Source organism: Aulonocara sp. 'chitande type north' Nkhata Bay, linkage group LG10 (assembly GCF_057382095.1).
Source record: "Aulonocara sp. 'chitande type north' Nkhata Bay isolate Kocher_YH1m ecotype deep benthic linkage group LG10, A_spYH_male_GT1.1, whole genome shotgun sequence".
Taxonomy (NCBI): Eukaryota; Metazoa; Chordata; class Actinopteri; order Cichliformes; family Cichlidae; genus Aulonocara; species Aulonocara sp. 'chitande type north' Nkhata Bay.
The window spans coordinates 30,384,176-30,404,224 of record NC_141353.1 but is presented as its reverse complement, the minus strand read 5'-3'; the positions used below and the strand labels follow the sequence as shown (position 1 = coordinate 30,404,224).

At 39.2% G+C, this 20,049-nt stretch overlaps 2 protein-coding genes and 1 long non-coding RNA gene across 4 annotated transcripts in view; 2 read left to right on the top strand and 1 right to left on the bottom strand.

Annotated features, from left to right (window-relative positions):
• The first annotated feature begins 232 nt into the window (after positions 1-232).
• tlcd5b (TLC domain containing 5b) lies at positions 233-8,863 on the top strand. Of its 2 annotated transcripts, XM_086309480.1 has the most exons (4): positions 233-543; positions 1,090-1,281; positions 2,452-2,969; positions 4,097-8,863. In XM_086309480.1, the coding sequence occupies exons 1-4, from the start codon at positions 483-485 to the stop codon at positions 4,193-4,195; spliced, it is 870 nt and encodes a 289-aa protein (XP_086165606.1). In that variant the 5' UTR covers positions 233-482; the 3' UTR covers positions 4,196-8,863. The 2 variants fall into 2 exon arrangements, with proteins under 2 accessions (XP_086165606.1, XP_086165605.1); XM_086309479.1 differs by lacking the exon at positions 4,097-8,863 and having other exon boundaries at positions 236-576; positions 2,452-3,893.
• Positions 6,802-20,049, bottom strand: part of arhgef12b (Rho guanine nucleotide exchange factor (GEF) 12b) — a 56,227-nt gene continuing 42,979 nt past the window's right edge. The window contains exons 25-36 of the mRNA XM_086309478.1: positions 15,756-15,856; positions 15,569-15,646; positions 15,410-15,485; positions 15,084-15,251; positions 14,339-14,426; positions 14,169-14,249; positions 13,963-14,051; positions 13,045-13,350; positions 12,626-12,844; positions 12,341-12,537; positions 10,551-10,623; positions 6,802-10,456 (exon numbers count right to left, since the gene is read on the bottom strand). Of these exons, the coding sequence (XP_086165604.1) occupies positions 10,443-10,456; positions 10,551-10,623; positions 12,341-12,537; positions 12,626-12,844; positions 13,045-13,350; positions 13,963-14,051; positions 14,169-14,249; positions 14,339-14,426; positions 15,084-15,251; positions 15,410-15,485; positions 15,569-15,646; positions 15,756-15,856 (1,490 nt within the window). The 3' untranslated portion in view covers positions 6,802-10,442. The remainder of the gene's footprint in view (positions 10,457-10,550; positions 10,624-12,340; positions 12,538-12,625; positions 12,845-13,044; positions 13,351-13,962; positions 14,052-14,168; positions 14,250-14,338; positions 14,427-15,083; positions 15,252-15,409; positions 15,486-15,568; positions 15,647-15,755; positions 15,857-20,049) is intronic.
• On the top strand, positions 14,839-15,918 carry LOC147321169 (uncharacterized). The gene is made up of 3 exons (XR_015131319.1): positions 14,839-15,281; positions 15,439-15,539; positions 15,770-15,918. It is a non-coding gene; the product is annotated as an uncharacterized LOC147321169 (long non-coding RNA).

Here is a 20,049-nt window from a genome sequence, read left to right as displayed (position 1 = left end):
GCTGTGACAGTACTTTTGCTTTATGCAGGTGGAGCTGTATCTGAAATACTGCTGTTCACATAATTGTACAATTCTATCATCCACCCATCCGAGCATCCACTATACAGTTCAGTCACTTATCCCGTCTTCACTTTACTATTATGCATGTGCTGCTCTGCAGCCTGGTATCACCCGCCCTGTCCAAAAGCAGGTATGTGCAGAGAAGAGGAGGCTGTAATCCTTTAAGAGGATCAAGTCTGACTTCCAGGGGGAAGGGAAACAGGATCCACTAACTGTCCATAGTAGCCTGCACATGGCATATCTGTCATCTTGGCCGAGTGTGTCCATTAAAAAAAATGCTGAGCTGACAGAATTTTGATGGAGGCTTTATGGAGCGTAAACAGTGATGGAGGCTGAGGCTACCTCAGTGATGGAGTCCATATCTACAAGCATCCTGAACGTGAGGACGACTGAGAGGAGGAGGAGTTAAGGCAAACCACGGCATGACTGTTCTATTTCAGAATATGGACACGTACTTTGGTCAGCAATACCCAGCAGCCACAGGTGCATTATTGCATAAAATCATTTTAAATTAAGGTTGGTTTTGTTTCCAAATCTAGCTTCTTTAAAACCTGCTTGCTACCGATTGGTTAACACAGAGTTTACAGCACACTGTAATGTACCCGCAGATATGAAGAAATTTCAGCATTTTTATTAATGCACAAACTGACATTTTATATAATGCCAGGCATGTTTAGCTGTGTTGTCATTAGTTAGCGGCAGGTATGCCTTTGCTGCTTGGTGCCCACAAGTGTTTTTAAAAAGTGACGTTTTAAAGAAATTGACATTTGTTTTTGACAATAAGCAAGTCACAGTTTAAAGTCAAATTTTACCTTATTATGTCATCACTGTTTCAAATAAGCTTGTTTTCATTGGAGTAAATAACCCATTAACCCTACATGGACTCAGTATCCATCTACATGGTTAACCTAATATTGTATGTAAATATGTTCAAATATAAAATCAATGCATTACACTTTCAGTGACTTCTTCTTAGATCCAGTCTCATGTAAAAGACCTCAGATGTGTCTGTTCTTCCCAAACACACAGCCATGCCGATGCTGGAGGTCATCTGCAGCCTGATTGGCTGGCTGTGTCTCTACTTCTTGTTCGTCTGCACCTTCACCCAGCGGGGACCCGAGTGGAACTGTCGCCTGGTCACGTTGTCCCACGGCGTCCTCATAGTGCTGCTCACAGCCTACGTTGTTTTCGTAGACGGACCCTGGCCCTTCACGCATGCAGGTCAGTGGATCAATAGACATGTTACCAATGCAGTTACAAAGTATAGTTAGTAATTTAATTTAATTTAATTTAATTTAATTTAATTTAATTATGCTCTCTTTCTGGTCATGTGGTGATGTAAATTCAGACTGGTGCTAATTATAGCAGTCTACTGTCCTCACTGAGAGTTAACAGGATCAGCAGCATGGCGCTGATGTTCAGCATATTTTAAAATTTAATGAAAAGTAAAGTGTAAATCAGTTTGGTGGGTAATGGAGGTGAAACACATTCACAGTCTGCATTAAATGAACCAATAAGTCAGGTAATTAATCACAGAGTGAAAGGATTAATGTAATCAGTCCATGAATGAATCAATATAAGCACAGTTTTAATTAGTTTGTGAATTAAAGACAGTGATTTAAAAAAAATGTACAAATGATTATGATTGAATTTAGGTCGGTATAATACATTTAAATAAAAGTACATAAAAATAGCTGTACCAGGATGGTACATGTGGTCTATATAGGGCAAAGGATGCTAAAGATGGAGGTACCAGGCAGGAGGTTAAGAGGAAAAGCACAGAGAAGATTCATGGATGTATTAGTGAGGGTTGGTGCAACAGAAGCTAGGGATTGGGTAACATGGAGGGAGATGATTCTCTGTGGTGGCCCTTAAATATCCAAAAGATGAAGACAGCAAAGAACCAAGCAGTCAAAAACCTGCAGGTACAGGTGTAATTTTCCAAAAAAGTGGGTTTTATGGTCCCGAAAAAGACACAGAAATATATCGAAACCACAAACAAATGTAAGTAGGTTATTGTAAGAAATACGTGGGCCCATAAAAAGAGGTCAATTAAACAGGATCCACTCAAAAATACTGCTAACCAAAAAACCCTGACTTATCCAAATGAGCACAAGTCAAACTATGATTTCATTCTCATAAGTATTAAGCCTCCAAACCTGAGATCTCTTGATACAGCTTTAAATATAAGGACTCTCAGTTTTATAGGCGACTTCATTATAAACCAGCTTTTTACAGTTTGCCTTTAAATGTGCAGCATACAGAGGTGCACGGTATGCTTTAAACACCTTCACGTTATTTCTCCAAGCACTAAATTTGCATTAAGAATTTTTTCATATAATAATAAAGAAAATATTAAATACAGATGACCTTCTTCTTATCATCACCCAGGTACAGAAAACACAGAGCTCCAGAGCTTCGCCCTGGCTGTGTGCCTCGGCTACTTCTTCTTCGACATGGGTTGGTGTGTATGCTACCACACGGAGGGCCCCGTCATGCTTGCACATCATGCTGCCAGTATCGCAGGCATCCTGCTGGCTTTGCTGATGGGAGTGTCAGGCTGTGAAACCTGCGGGGTCATCTTTGGCAGCGAGCTCACCAATCCCCTGCTGCAGACCCGCTGGTTCCTCCGCCAGGTGGGCCTGTACGACAGCCTGCTGGGCGACGCGGTGGACCTGCTTTTTATTTTACTGTTTGCCACTGTTCGCGTGGGAGTCGGCACGGTGATGTTCTACTGCGAGCTCACCTCTCCTAGGACTTCAATGATAATGAAGCTTGGTGGAGTGGTTATGTACGGGCTGGCATGGGTGTTCATGGTTGACATAGCCAGATTTGGCTACAAGAAAAGCAAGGCTAAGTATAAAAGGTGGATAGAGAACCACAAACTCAAAGACATGGACAGACAAAAGGTGGGTGGACATTCAGACAAGAGTGAATGAAAAGCTAACGTTCTGTCTAAGGGCTTCAAGAGCTCTAAAGGTGCTATGTACAGCATGAGAATAATAAAAGATTACTAAATATTTTTAATATGCTGTATAGTATGAGTCCCCAGATAAAAGAGAAAAGTTATTGCTTATCATGAGCGCACTCTAACCTTGTTTTAAAATGCCATGGGTTGCTTCATAGCAAAAAGTTTAAGTTGTATTAGCAACAGTCAGCTTTAGTAGTCTAAATGTCTGATGTTTTTGCATGCTTATCCAAAAAGTACCAGCAAATTTATTGCGATGGAACAAAACATTCATAGCACAGAATCTCCTGGGGTATAATTACAGGAGGACAGAAGTTTAAAATGATAGCTACACTGTGGGACTCTATCCAGGGGTGCCTCCAGATTTTCTTCATAGGGGTGAACATATGGGGGCCACTAAAAATATAGGCTACTTGAAAAATATGGCAAAAACGAGAGAAAGAAATTTTTAATTTCCTGCTATTAAAATTGATATCACTGAAAATAGGTACATATCAAAACAAAATAAGATTTTGAAATCCATATTAAACCTATTTTTAACTGATTGATTGATTAACTGATTGATTGATTTACTGGAAATCTCAACCATCACTTTAATGATTCTCAGCACAGCTGAGCAGAAGCAGCTTAAGATTCATTGTCACAGAATCGAGTTAAGTTAACTTGTTCAGGAAAACAAGCAAGTGTTGGATCATGTAAGAGTGTGAGCTGTTGTCTGTCTCTGTGTTGGCCCTGAGATGCACCTGTGATCTGCTTGGTGGAAATCAAAAAGTATCAACCTATAAAGGACTGAATTCAAAGACACTCCTGAAATCAAAGTGAAGAAATTATACAGTAGGCTAGTCCTTTTTGCTTGTATGCATGTCGACAGCTTCGGGCCATGCTCCTAATGAGACGACGGATGGTGTGCTGGGAGATCTCCTCCCACATCAGGGCATCACTGAGCTCCTGGAACGTCTGAGGTGCAACCTGGGGGCATCAGATGGACCAGAATGTAATGGCCCCGAGGTGATCTGTTGGATTTATGTCAGGCGGCTTTTCAGTGATATCAATTCCTTTATCCTTCAGGAACTGCCTGCAAACCATGGCCACATGAGGCAGGGCATTGTTGTTTGGAGATATATCCATGGATGGATGCACAGCTATACCGCCACAGACCTTCATTGACCTACCAACAAACTGGCTGTGCAGACTGATGTTACAGGCAATATAATGTTTATATGCACAGAGCGCCAGTGATGGACCTGCCAATTCTGGTATTCTACGGCAAATGCCAGAATACCAGTGCCAGTGAGTGAGCACAGGGCCCACTCAAGCATGTTGGGCCCTCGGTCCACCCTCACCAAGTCTGTTTCTGATTGTTTGCTCAGAGATTTTTACACCGTTTCATAATGGAGTTATTGTTACTTGCTATTTGGAAAAAGTAGCAAATTATCCCGCTGCGTGAATATACGAGTGCTTTGTAGGACATCTCAGCTATTTTCCATTTTTACAAAATGTGTCAAACAGTTTGTTTTTTAACTACCATGCGTGCTTTGGAAATGTTCCTGGATGTAGAGTTCAGCTAAAGGAGGGCACTGGATCATGAATTACTGCTTAGTGACCAAAATCTAAGTTGTATTGTGTTTTTATTTTTTATTTTTTGAATTATTTAATAATAAAATGCTAATTTAATTGGTAATTCTGACATCTTTCACACATCCCAAGAACTTTTCAGGGACTGCACCTGTATAAAGAATGATAAAGTGTTTTAATAAAGTTTGAATAAGTGATTTAAGGTGTTCAGTTAGGTTGAGATCTGATGGCTGCAAAGAGCATATATAATTCACAGCTCAGTTTTATATTCATCAAACAGTTCTTTGACGCTCTTCCCTTTGGATCTCTCAGAATCTCTTCTAAGGGGACAACTGCACTGAAACCAGGCTTGATATCATAAGGTGGCACATTCACATTTTTTCCTTTAATTTAGTCTGAATGAGTTTGAAACTTCTTTTTGTTTGAGCTTTGTTCCTTGGGACAACCTTTATAAAGTATAGATCTGATGCAGTACATTGTTTTGGGGAAGAAAAACATGCAATATAATGTGTGTTTTAATCAAGTTTCATTCAATACTGTAGATACATGTTTGCTATTAGATGTTTTCTGTTCTGTTAGCTTGTCGTTTCCACTGCTGTTCCATCATGTTAGTGTTTTCCTTTTTGTTTTTTGTGCGCATTTTGTTTTTTTCCCCCATCTCCATTGGGTTTTATTTAATGTCTGTTGTGTGTGTGTGTTTTTTTTTTTTAATTCTTTATTTTTGCTAGGCCACTGTAGATGACTATATACTAGACCAGAAATAGTAATAGTAAATTTCATTCACTAAAACTGAAGCACAAGCTTGTATATGAATGTGGTATATTATATTGCCTTCTCTGGTACAAAGAAAGGCCATATTATACTATATACATTTAATAAACATGCACCAAAACCATAAAAACTTAAGTTTCATAAGTCAGAGCACCTGTGAAAACTATCTACAGAGGCCAAGCCTGTTTTGTTTTTAGTTTTCTTTTCTATCAGGATAAAAACATGCATTTAAATGCCATGAAGTTATTATGTTGGGCATTTTAATATGGGAAGCGGCCTCTAGAGTCTGTCTTAAGTAGACATTCGATGAACTGTTTTCTGCACTTATTCGTTCTAAGCAGCATGAAGATGTGAAACTGTACTTTACAAGACTCAAAGACGGCCTCTATATTGATGCATTTAAATTGGTCAAATCCTGTAGAGTCCCACGTTAAGTCACCTAGCATTAACTGACAGGTTACTATTCCTTCCTTCTAGCTCTAAAAACACCCGATGATTAGACCCATAATTTAAAATCAGAGGTTTCATAATGGGTCCTTACAAACTCATGTTATACTCCTCTTGTATCCTCTATAGAGTGGATCTGATTGAGAAACCAGTCAAACGGTCTCCCGATACCATAGCAACCTGTCAATCACAAGACTGGTGCGTCCTAAACCCTGATTTATTAACCTAACAGGGAATACAAACTAAACATCATGTTCCATTGATGCACATGAAAACTGTTTACTCAATCAATCAGCAGTAGGGTCATTTTCACACAGACTTCTGTACAACAGGACTTCTTTTTGTAACCAGATGTACTGCCCCCTGCTGGCCATTTGAACAAAAACAAGTTTAAGGCACTTAAGCATTCGCTTCACTTTTCAGGGCAAAGTTTAGCTCTATTTTTAAGCACAGTCTGTTATCTCACTTCCCCATCAAGATCAAATAAAATTAAACAAAAATTTCCATTCATCTTTTCCTTAATTTTCACAAACAATGAGCTTCTTGTGTCATAAACATGTTAACAGAGTTAATAACAATGTAACAAAAAATATAACATTTACAATAACATTTATAAAATGGATTAATTCTCCTCTTTTTGAGCAGTTTGTGTTAAAGCATTACATGATAGCATGGTGTAAAACAAAAAGGTGCGAGTAAAAACACGAACAAAATTACTGACATGCAGTCATTGTACAATATACGCCTTTACCCTGAACGCAGTCCAAAGCAGTCATCGTTTTTGCCTGAACATATTTATCCACAAACCGGAGCCACGGCGCAGTCTTGTGGCCGGTGAATCTATTTTCAGCCCAACCTTAAAAGTGAAGCGCAGATGTCTGCGTGAATGTATTTTTATAGTTAAAAACACAGGTTGGACAAAACTGGTTTACTACGTACACTTCGGCTAGTCAACCAAGCATCAACCAACCATCTGAAGAGTTTTTTGTCCATCTGCATTTTATTTTTGAATGATTTTTGTTTGTTTTTTGATTTACTGTTTATTTGATAGAAGGATAAAACTGATGGACTGCAGACTGGAGACATTATTTTTTTGTTTTGTTTGTTTTTTGCTACATTTAAGTGCTTCCGGTTGTTTAAAATCTGTGACTGTTTAAGTCAGCTGCTATACAGCACTGCATTGCTATGAAAAAAATCATACAGAGACAATGGTAACTGGCAAGCGTATAGTAATTAAAGGAATACAGAAGATGATATTGGACATGCACATAATTAAAAAGGTTTTTTAATGCAATTTTTTCATTTTGTGAGAACAAATCAAATTATCTAGTAATTTATCTTGAGGCAATTAAACTTGTTTTCTAGTGAGATGAACAAGTTATACATTTAGTTATTGCGAGAAAATGAGCCTAGCTTTGCAGCTTTCTGTTCAAATCTTTAGTACATGGGCGTATCCAGATTGGTACGGGGTGTCACTGCCCTTCCCCACTTCAAAGAAGTTATTGTTACTTCCTGGTGTCATCGCACAATTCAGTCACACTGGAAACCTTACAATGTTCAGCGTTACTGGATGAGAGCATGGATAGGAGTGGTTCAATTCAATTCCTATACTGTTACACAGCAGTAAATAATTAAATTATACCAGTTGCAAAATTAAACATACACACTTCCCAATTTCCTGTTTGTTTGTTTGTTTGTTTGTTTGTTTTTTGTATGTTTGCCACACTTAAATATTTCAGATCATCGAACAAATTGAAATATAAGACAAAGATAACAACTAAACACAAAATTCAGTTTCTAAACAAAGTTGTTTATTATTAAGCGAGAAAACCAAATCAAAAGTGAATACCCTAAACCTATTAACTGGTTGGGCCACCCTTAGCAGCAACAACTGCAATCAAGCGTTTGCAGTAACTGGCAATGAGTCTTTTACAGAGCTGTAGAGGAATTTTAGTCCACTAATCTTTGCAGAATTCTTGTTTTTCACCCACTTATTGAGAGGCCTTTCCAGCATGAATCCACTTAAGGTCATTCCCCAGCATCTCAATTGGATTCGGGTCAGGACTTTGAATGGATGCCATTTTTGCCCAGTTTCTTTCTTATTGTTGAATCATGACCTCTGACATTAACTTAGATATGTGAAGCCTGCGGTTCTTTAATGTTGTTCACCACTGTTTTGTGGTATAATGGCTCCCACTGTGTTTCACTGGAGTCCCAAAGCCTTAGAAATGGCTTTCTTATCCCTCTCCAGACTGATAGATGTCAGTGACTTTGCTACTTAGCAGTTTCTTTAGATTGTAGCATGATGTGTTGCTTTTTGGGATCTTTTAGCCTGCGTCACTTTGTCAGACAGGTTTTATTTAAGTGATTCAACTGGTCTGTCAGTAATAAGGCCTGACTGTTTGGTGAAACTGAACTTAGCCACTTTTTCACACGCGACCAGGTAGGTTTGGAAAATTTTTCTCCCTTAATCAATGAAACCATCTTTTAAAAACAGCATTTTGTATTTACTCAGGTTATCTTTGTCTAATATAAAACTTTCTTTGATGATCTGAAACATTTAACTGTCAGAAATATGCAAAACACTCAGAAATAGGAAGAAGGGAAACACTTTTTCACACCACTGTATATAAATATAATGAATTATGATCCAGCAACACAGAATCATTTATTAGACTCAAAGGTCATACTACATAAGGAGTCATACTATTATGCAGAAACTTTTATTTCTTGTCTAATTGCCAACTTCTTTTGTAGGATTTATTTTACACTAAAGTCTGGATACTTGTTTTTCTGTGAAAACGGCTGTAATACAAAAAATATTTTTAACTCTTGCACACATGCATATAATTCTACTATAATATTAGTAATACTGTATTAGGGCACAGGACTGTGAATATGCTTGAAAAGTGTACCTACTGCTTTCTATGCCACTTCTTCTCACTGTATTAATTTTAATTGAATTTTTAGATTCCAGTTGGACTCATCAAGCCATGTTGTTGGTCACTCTGTGCCAGGCTGTTAAAAAAATAATTTAAAAGGTCCCCGTTGTCCTCTTATTATTACGATTAGCCCAGCTGAAGCAGCACATGTCACTTTAGTAATTCTGCCCATTTTTAACTTCATAAGTGGTCAAGATAGGCAGGGGCTATCGGGTATTCCTATAATCTTCACATAATAACAGGAAAACAAAATGCTTGTGAGATAAACCATCTTATTATCTCAAGAAATTACCCTTTAGTTTTCTTGAGACAAAAAGCTAAATCAACCTGCCATCATAAGAAACGGGGATTTTCACCTTTTTTCTTACTTAAGATGAGACGTTCATGTTAATGAATCAAATCGTAACTATAGAATGTATCCCACAGTCAGTGAGAAATTAAAACTTCTAAATCCGAGAGCATCGCAGCTGCAAAGTCAAAGTTAAACCCACATAAAGTTCAATATTAGCACTTATTTTATCAACTGAGCTAAAAGGAAGTCACACTGTTTTGTTTGCATCTGGTGTCACTTGTTAACAACCTACACATATAGTATCTAACACAATAAAAGGAAATTTACAACAAATTCATATTTAGCTTTTCTGATGCTCCAAAATCAGAATAATGAGAATCGTCTTGGTTTTCCTGAAATTATGTTAATGCAGCAAATACAAGCGTGATATACTGAGCGTAAAGTCCAGACCTGTCAAGTGTGCTAGCTTAGCTTAGCTAAGACTGAAAAGCAGGGAGGAAAACACACCTATCGCCAACTGTAAAGCCCACTGATTTTTTAATATCTTAGAATTTAAAATTTAAATAGAAAATATCCAGACAACCACTCGTCACTAGGGAACAATGTGACCGGTGTGATTGCTTTGGCCAATAGCAGACTGCCACAGCTGCCTGTAGTTTCCACGAAAGAGGCTGTTTCAAGTGAAATTCATCTTCAAAGTATCTGGTTTTTACTGCTGAGCAAGTAAGTCTATGAGTCTTTGTATAGAAATCACAGCATTAAACCTCCTTATTATATTTGTGCTTGTAATTGAAAAAATGATTCAGGGTGTAGATTTGTGAGATTCAGAGTTTTTGCTAGATATCTGATCCAAAGCAGACAATCACCTGCTTAATGTTTAATGCAAAGCTTGGCTAAAAACAGCATTAAATCCCTTCTGGGTAAATTTTATGGTGGGAGTGTTTTAACCTTCCATTTTGGCATTTTATTGGGCACTTGTATATTGACTCTATCTATTCTATTGCAGGTTTTTACACTGAGTTTTGAAGAGGAAAATCCTTCAGTACTGGTCACAGTCATAATGTCTCACTTCTTGTCTGCTGAACGTCTGTGTCGTCAGATGGTCGCTTAGCCTTTTTCCATTCATTATATCCAGTGTTTCAGATAATTTATGCAGTCAGTGATTATTATTATACTAAAAAGTGTCCATGAAAAACTCAGTGATATGTCTCTTCTGCTCCTGCTTTGTGAAAGAGTTTATAGTGGAGTAATTCAGACTGGGACGATGACACCGTCCTTTGAAGTAGGAGATCAGACATTAATCCTTCAGTGGTAAAAGGTGGAGGAAGGTGAGCACGCAGCAACATGAAACTTGGCTCTGACAGCCGAGAGAGCAGGAAGCCTTTTGTCACTGAATCCCATCTGAAAAAATACCAGAAAGAGAGTTTGAAATACAAAACATTAAATTGAGCGTGAAGCTGATGAAGGTGAGATGACCGAGAGAATTCAAACACACCGTTGTTGTCATCCGAGTCTGTGGCTGCATCGCCGTGCGTTTGTTGCAGTTCGTTGTACTTCATCTCTATGTCCTGGAAGCAGATCATCGTTACAGCACAACTGACTGTGGCCCACAGATCAGACACAGATACAGTCAAACTGACAAAATGGGCTTAAATGCAGGAGTCAAAACAGGAATTTAGAAGAAAAAAAAAAGTTATCTTAACCTCCTACGACCCGAACTCTTTCATGGCATGCATTTGTTATTTTTCTTTGCTATTTGGGTTGATTGGGACCTAAAGAATGTAAAAACAAAGAATTACCAGATTTTTTTGTTTTGTTTTTTTACCTAATTTTTGTTTTTGAGAAAAATTAGATCCACATATGAGGACATTTGTATCAAATTTTGATAGAACAGTGGCAGTATAATGTCCTCGTATGTGGATATCAGGCCCTTGTAGAGAAAAATTAAGTATTTTGGTCTAGACGTCCCAAAATGTGATGTCCACATATGTGGACGCCAGGTCCTAGGAGGTTAATGCAGAGATGGTGATTGCAATGAGACATTTTACCTGTAAATATTAAAGCAGCTGTAAACACACACTGGTGTTGGAGTAAGCCTTTAAAGCACTAACCATTCAATAATTCCCAGAAAACTACATTTATATTTAAAATCAGTAGTTTATTGAATCACCTGACAATAAAAAAATATGTAATATTAATTTGCACATATGAGATTTAATTTGGATGATATTTGCTATATTCTGCATTTTTAAATGTATTGCTAAAAATTAAATTAATTCATTAATATTGTGCAACTTATTTAGGTTTTTCTGTATATATATTTTTCTGTAACTATATTCCTTGGTCCTCATCTCTTATTACTGTTAATAAGAGATGAGGACCAAGGAATATAGTAACCTTTGGTATGAACTGGACCATACCACTGGTCTGTACCAGTGGTATGGTCCAGTTCATACCAAAGGTTATCTGAGACACTTATAATAATATGATGATTATATTGTTCATTCAGTTACATTTCGTGTCAAAGTTTTTAAGAATTTAGGAGAAGATACATATGTTAATTACAAATTAAAAATACATTTAAATTACATTACCTGGGGAAAAATCCAGATGTTTTTCTTGTGTTATGTAAAAAAGACTCAGATGCCAGTTAATGATTTGAATTTCAGAGGGTAGAAAAACAAAAGAAAATATAACTAAAGATGTGAGGAGGCAAATACATTTTTGCATAATCTTAATACAAACAGAGAACATGACTTCATTTGCTTAGAAGAGCACATCCAAATGCAAACCATCCTCCAGATAATTTTTTCAGGCTTGAATTTATGAAAGAATAAAGTCTGGTTTAGTTTAAGAGTAAGCAGGTTTTTCCATGGTTATGTACCAAATTTAAAATCTTTAAAAAACAAACCTGCATCTGGGCTTGGATCAGTAGTTTGTTTAACCTTATAACTTTTGTGTCTGCTTGTTAGGCAGCTGCTGAACATCTAATGAGTAATATATTACTTACTGCATTAAACATTTGGCCCTAATATTGCTGTTCAAGTAAAAAGAGACATTAAAAACACCCCAGCATTGCTATCAGATGGTAATTTTGTGCTTTTAGAGCAGATATATGAAAATCATCCACTGGCTACAAACAGCTGGTAGAGAAAATAGAGATCAGGTGTGTTAGGGCAACACTCCAGTAAATTTAACATCACAAAAATGACTCACTAGAGGCGAGACATCCCACCATGTTTAGGTTTTGCGAATATAGAAAGCAGACCTCAGATACTAAGGTACCTTAAGATACTGCAGATCGGCCTGTAGGAGGCGCAGGTGGGTCATGAGCTGCCGACTGAGGTTGGGGCCTCCGCCTCCCATCTGCGAGGAGGAAGACAGCAGTTTCCTCATGTCGATCCCAACATCACTTCCAACTCCGACATCATCATCAGTGCTGCTTTCCTCAGAGCCGGGGAAATCCAGGACCACAAAGCCACCTGGGTGGAGATGCAGATCAGGAGATGGTGAGATAGTTATGCAAGTATATTTTGGTCATTAATTCTTAATACTAGAGTACAGCAGTACCATTACGTTCAGCAGCCTCAGGTGGAGGCTGCAGGTGTTCTTTCTGTGAACTTTCAGACGTCTGGCTCTCATCACAGGTAGCAGAGGGCCCCTCTGGGCTCTCAGGCAAAGAAGGACTCGACTGACTCCCACGGCCTCCACTTGGCTTGCTCTCCTCCGTTTCCTCCTCTGCTTCTCTGCTTAACATGTGTGTGAAGACTGCCTGCTTCAGCATTGCCACTGAAACAGACATCAGCGGTCATTTTCCTCATGCGAATGTCAGCATATTCTCTTTACCATTAAGCATTGGTTCTCCTGGATGTTTCCAGGCTATATGAATAAAACTGAATTTATTTGAATTAAACTGAGCTTAATGATAAAAACAAACATCTCAGGGTCAAAACTATCCACAGTGCTACTGACAGGTAATCAGGACTTACGTGTCTTTAGAGCTTCTTCAGCTTTGGAGCAAGGCATGACAAAAGCATTGTGCTCTTCTTCATTTTCAAGGGCAATGCCAAGCCGCGATCCTTCCTGCAGCAGTCTCTCCGCCAGCTGCCCGTCCAGGAAGGCCTCTAGCTCCGCTTCATCCACCTCTCCATTCTGCTCCTCTTCCTCCTGCCCGTCTGTCATCGGCAGCTCCTCTTCTTTATCTTCTGATCTCAATCCATCAAAGGGGTTGAGACTCTCCGGTGGATCTTGAATGTCTGAAGTAGAGGCGGCCACTTTATCGGAGATGCTCATATCTGGGATTTAAATTAAAAAATGTGATGAAGCGTTAGAGAGAAAACCATGAACGACAACAACAACAGAATCAGACTTGCAAAGACTCCAAATCGGCTGGAGGGCATAGATTTGGGTATTTTAACTATATTTTCATAGGTTTTAAAGCTTTTCCTACTACCTCCACCATATTACACCAAAGCAATTAAATATAAGATGAACACTAACAATTAAAACACACCAAATTCCCCGTTTAGTTCATCATCTATCATAGAAAGTGTTATTTTTTACAATGGGTCCACAGGGGGGGAAAGATTTATGAACAATGAGCTACCAGAGCTTTTTTCTATAATTTTGCACATTTATTTATTTGTGCTGACAGATTTCATTAATTTACTACAGCAGCACTTTTTTATTACATACAAAGACTGAGCTGTATTGTTGAAATTGAACTTGTGTGTGTAGTTAAACATCAGTGGAGTTACGTTGGTTCGGCCCACTTAAGATCAAAGTGGGCTGCATGTGACCCATGATGTAAAATTATTTTGACATCTCTGATTTAATATATCATTTGAAAAAGCCATAAATTAATCTATCCATCAGTACTTTTGGTACTGACAAACACATATAGATACCTGCAGAACGGATACTTTCACTCGGCGTCTCATCTTTGCTCAGTTTAGGCATCCCATTGTTGATGATATTAATAGCATCCTGCTCCGCACTGAAACACATTTACATTGTAAACAGTGAATTAAAAAACAACAACAACAAAAAAACAACAACACGCACACTCAAACAACAATACCAGTGACAATGTCTGCAGCATTAGCAGACTCACTCAGACTGAGGTGGAGGCGTGTCCCTCCTGTGGGGTTTGGCCTTCATGGCTTCGGCACACTGTGTGATTAGATGTTGCCACCTGGAGCAACAGAGGTGACACAGCTGGATGAAACAGACTAAAAGTGACCAGATGAAGGTGCATGAGCATTGTTTTGGTGCGACACTCACGTTCTCTGATCGAACACTGTCTGAGCCGTCAGCTCGTAGATCTGAGCCCCGTTTTCGGACATGGACAGAACAAAGAAAGACTTGTTGTCTGACGAAGAGAAAATTTCAAACAAGGATTGGTCCACATGACACAAAAGCTACATTTACATTCAAAATAGAGTGTGTACATAGAAAAATATACAGAAACTAATGTCACTGACATGAAAAAACAAAGAAACTTGTGAGGTTAAGTTAAAAGCTAAGGTTAGCATGCTAAGTCCTCAGTTAGGATCTCACAGTAAAACTGTCATTCCTACAATGGCTGAGGAAATTTGGCATGCCAACCAAAATCTTCTGCATCTTTGACACAACTGAGAACATAACACTACCTCTGTGTGTTTATGGGGGTAAAAAAAAAAAAAAAAAGGTTCTAAACTTATTTCAGTGAGCTAAATACTGGTTTAGCTAAATGCTAATCTAAGCTAAGAAAAATGTTGAGCTAAATGATGGTTTAGCTCACAGGGGAGACCAGGCGACCTATTGTATTGTTTGAATCCACACTGAGGGATTTACTGCACATCTTCCCCTGGTCTTTTTTTCTCCCAAAGCTTTCCTGTCTCCTGACACCCTTCCTGATACAACCCCTAATGGGATCTGTGACTCCTTCAACCAGGGATGCGTTGCTTGTTAGGAGTAAACCACTGCACTATGGAGATGCTCAGTGTGGTCGAACCTGAAAGCATTTCCACTTGTCTGCGGTTCTTACCAGTTGCGACAGGTCGAACCAAGACCGTGTTGAGTTTGATGATGGGGCTGAAGGTGTGCTTGGTGTCGACGACACTGGCCATGTTTTTGCCATGAAACTTTAGGACCAGGCGCTCATCCTGTTTCTGCAGCAAGACCATGATGTCCTCCAGGAGGAGTGTGTACAGCTCTGAAAGGAAAACACTAGTGGTATAAAACTGTATGTGTATCTGACAAGTTCTGTCTCATTTTGGATGCAAAAATAAACCTGAAGAAGTATTTAATCTACAAAAATGTCTGATATTATAGTCTTTTTAATCGTATTGTCATATACTGATGTGTACACACCAATTGTCTTTTCCTTATTGACTTTCCAGGAGAGAGGACCCTCATGAACCATCTTCCTCTTAGTGAGGTCCAGATTCTGCAAACACAACACATGGCAGAACTTCATAAACAATCCAGAGTAAATATCAAGGTAAACAGAGATTAAAACAAGTTTGTTACCTTCAGCTCCAGGATCACAGGGTTTTCACTCTGTTTCAGAGACGAGAAGTCTAACCTTCTCTGATACTCCTCGAGCCGCTGTTAAGACACAACATAAATCATAAAATACCCTTCCAAATCTCAGCCTGTATGAATCTGCACATATCTTTAAATAAAATGATTAAATAGATGATTCTAATGTGTGTACCTGTTTGTTTTCAGCCTCTTTCACAGCTTGGTTGACATGGTTGAGGATCTTTTTACAACAGTCTCCAGCTCTCTTCACCTTTTTCCTTTCCTCAATGTCCTCTACAAGAACAAAAAACCAACATAGCCAACAGTTCTTGATGATTAAACTAAAATTAATTGTTCCCCCTGTCGAGGAGGGAAATTATTTTACTGCTATTGTTAAATAATTGTCATTGCATTAATAATATAATCTGCAGCATGGATATTGCATTCCAAGGTTTAAACAGTGTCTCTTTCAGAAAGACTGAGTTGCAGGCTGACAGGAAGTTGTATGCAGAAAGAAGCAGGAAGTTATTTTGAGCCGCAGGCTAAGACGAGGCTTTAACAATGTAACAGATAGCTTTAAGAAGGCCTTAAGCAGCTATGACTATTTTATACACAATGCATATCTGTGCTTATTAAAGAGTTGGAGCTCGGTCAATTAATTGGGGGTCGGAAGCTTTGTTCGGCGCGATGTTCGGACAATCTATTGTGCAAGTGACTTGGAGCCATAGAAGGAATCGCAATACATGCTTACAAAACACTTATATATCAGATCATTTTATATTAAGGTTTAAGTAGAGGTTCTTGATTAAAACATTTATTTAGTAGAAGACATACACATAGTCTCAGTGAGCTTCTGGTCTGGTAAAAGGTCAGAAGTGCAACAGGTGAATTGAGAAAGAGCATTTGAGGACGAGACACAGACAGTAGGTGAAGAGGTGACACAAAGAGCATGTGAGGTCAACACACACACACACACACACACACTTTAAATTAGATTTATTTAGAGGAGAGGTTAGTTATGTTTGGCTGTAACTGCAAAATTGTCTTGGTAAAAGAGGAACCGTTTCTTGGTGTCTCGGCAAGAAAGAGGAACAAGACAAGAACTGAAAGGTAGACAGGAAGGGCTAGCCATGAAAATAGAAGATGATTTTCTAGGTGAAAAGTCATGATGATGTTGATTTGATCTATGTATAAAATGTATCTGTGACGCATGAAGGGGCGTCAGTAAACAAACCCTGATGCTATAAAATATCTGTTCATGCTTTGATTAAGTCGAAGACTACTTCCTGTCTGCGTACAGAGTTGTCTTCCCACGCGTGTATTCATTAAAATCATCGTTTGACTTCACCCGGCCGGATCGGTGTGGTTATTCTTCGATCACCTCTTGTACCCTTCCTCAATATTGAATCTTAACATTTGGGGGCTTCGTCCGGTTATTGAGGAGGGAGAGTTGGAGGTTTGGACGGAGAAATCCGGGGTCTTGGGTGGTCTGACGGGCAGACATGAATTCCAGTGGTCTAAGTGAGTGGGCATAAGCCGGCTTATCCAAAAGGTAAGGCACTACCTGTTGAATTATTTCCAAAGTGTGCCAAATTGGATATGATAAAATTTAAGTCTACTCACTGAAATTACTGGTGGATGTCTGTTTTGATTTTGATAAGAATCTGAGGATTTAAAGCAGTTGGACTGCTGGTAAGGATTTAATACGGTTGGACCGTGGGAAGCAGTGGACTGCTTAATGATTTTAGTATGTTAGGGAATTTGCTTATTTTTTGGTTATAAGGTTGGACCTGCTTCAGTTATACACTTGTTTCGGGTGTTGATTGTTGTTTCAAAGTATTATAAATTATTTTAGAACGGAACCGTGGGGGTTCTAGGAAGCGCAGTTCTCGGAGGTAACGCTCCCTCCTGGCCGAGGACGCTTGGCCCTGACCTATCGGCGAATAGGGTTAGTACGGTTGGCAACCGGGGAGAACTTGGGAACCTCCAAAATAGCTAGTGGTTGGACCACTTTACCGTTTGGAACGGTAATCTGCGCTTTTTTGGGCAGCAAAGGTTGGACCTTGGGTGTTGGACACTTTTAAATTGAGTTAGGGACTTTAGAGATGAGGCCAGAAACTGTTGGACAGATACTGGTTAATTGATCGCAAAAAACGGTTATGTTAAATTTGTCGAAATTCGATAGGTGTTAAAAGGTTTAAAATCTGTGCAGTTGTAAATATAAGACGTCTCTGTAATAAAAAGATCTCTGTGGGTCGAGTCAGCAATGCACTGACTGCCTGCTGCTATTCTTAGATGAAGAGTGTGTGTGCATGCAAATGAGGCAGCTGATGCAGAGCGCATGAGAGGACTATGCTTTCGGTTTTGTGTGTCATTGAGCTCTATAACTATTGTTTGTAAATGTGGATAAATGTCTGTGATTAAAATGCTGGCTTAGTAAATAATAACATTGTAAATATATGAATGGTGACAGCGTTTCAAAATAGAATATAAGAATTGTTTGTGTTTAAAACCAACGTTTAGGTAAGAAGATTTAAGGTGGATTTGAAGGCATAAACAAAAAATAAAAGGGTTGTTAATGCATGAGCTGACTGGATGCAGAGTAAGTGGAGTGGTCATCCTGGGAGGATTGAATGATGCTCTAACTCTGTGGTCAAGTCAGACATAGGCTTTAAGCAACCATGAGCCACTAATAAGCGTGACAAATTAATGAGTATGTGTAAATTGAACTTGTTAAATAGTTTTGATAGAAGTAACTCAATGAGCACGCAATAAAGTGGACTTTTTAGGGGCAGTTTATCACTGACACAATAAAAAGCAACTTAATTAGTAGTTCAATAACAAATTGTAAAGATAACCTTGGTTATTTGATAAGAGAGAGAAAATTCAGGTTACATATAGTGAATAAATAAGGAAACGTTAATCTCTGCGTCATTCCACACTGAAATTTCAATTGTAGGGAATCATTTGGAGGTGAATTGTGTAGGACACGGGGAGACAGAAGAATCTCCCCATGAGTTTTCAGTGTGCATAGAAATTGAGGAGGCTGAACTGGAAGCCTGCCTGGGTCGTTGTTTTTGTTTATTTGAGGGTCTGCTGGAAGTTTGTGAAAACGACCACCTTGATATGTGGGAGCCTTCTCGGGCAGCGATTTTTTTGTTAAACCTGTGGCAGGCTGTGTAACATGGAGAAAGCTTTGACATAATGTCATAAAGGTGATTTCTTGGTTTTAGACTTATTAGTACGGGACAAGTTGAGGGACCCTTGAGGGTGTGTTGCTGTAAAGTATATAAGGGACGCGCAGCGCCGTTAATGGGTTTAAAATAAATGAAAAAACACTAATCCGAGGAACTATTGGAGAGGTAAGTATACGGAGGTGAGCGCGTTGCGCATAAGGGTTGCTGGTGTCATATATTAACACTTTGAGGGCGAATAATTTTGATTGAGTGTCAACGCTTGAGAACGCGAGGGCAGCGTCTAAAGTGCTGGGTTAAACTTTGTGTATCACCGAGCAGGGGAAGAGGAGCCAGTGGTTGCGAGAACAGCGAGAGGAAGACTGAAACCGAAAGTTAAGCGTGTCTGGGTGACCTAGACCAAGAAGGTGGAGTCGACCAACGCCATTGGAAGAGGTAAGTCTGTGTTTCAGAGAATGGCTGACAGCTCGGGTGCAACACCTAGTAGGAAAAGGGGATGCAAACCTCTGAAGGATCAGCTTGAACAGCTTAAGAAAGCTATTCGTTTGGCTTCACCTGGAGCACTAAAATCAGCAGAGAAAGAGTGCCAAGCGATGGAGGTTGAGGTGAGCAAACTTATTACATCCCAACAGAAAGGGCTGGGTGATAAAATACCTCTGAGCTTGGTGTTAAAAACTGAAGGAGAAGTGTATGGACAAATGCATGAGGCCCTACGTGCGTCCATAGAGGCATTAACGGCATTGGAGGTTATAAAGCAGAGAATAATGCAGGGAGGGCCAGAAGAGGAGAATGAAGACCGTGCGACGTCATCAGAAGAAGAAGACGATGAGGAGGACGAAGATGGAGGAGCTGAACCTCAACCAAGTACAAGCCTAATTTTGAGGAAAAGAAGTAGAAGAGTGAGTTTTGAACAAGGAGCTCCTGACCCTGGTTTAAGTCTGCCTCTGATAGCAGGTCCAAAGAACGAACCAGTTTATCGCGCCTATAAGGTGAGAGATTTGGAAGCATTGGTTAAACAACTTCCACCAATAACCAAGGGAGAACATTGGGAAGGAGAAGAATTAGCGCTGGGCGACTTTCGCACTTTGGCCGGACGTTGTATGCTGGGTGGTGGGTTAGCAGATGTAGAGCAGATAGCTCAAACAACCAGATATGCAAATGACCTGAAATATCATGAGGTGCAGAGTGACTTAGCAGATGCAGTTCGGGAGAAGGACCCAACTCCTAACTTTGGAGCCATTCCAAAAATTATTTGGGATCCTAAAAACACACCCAGAGAGTGTTTAGCTAAAG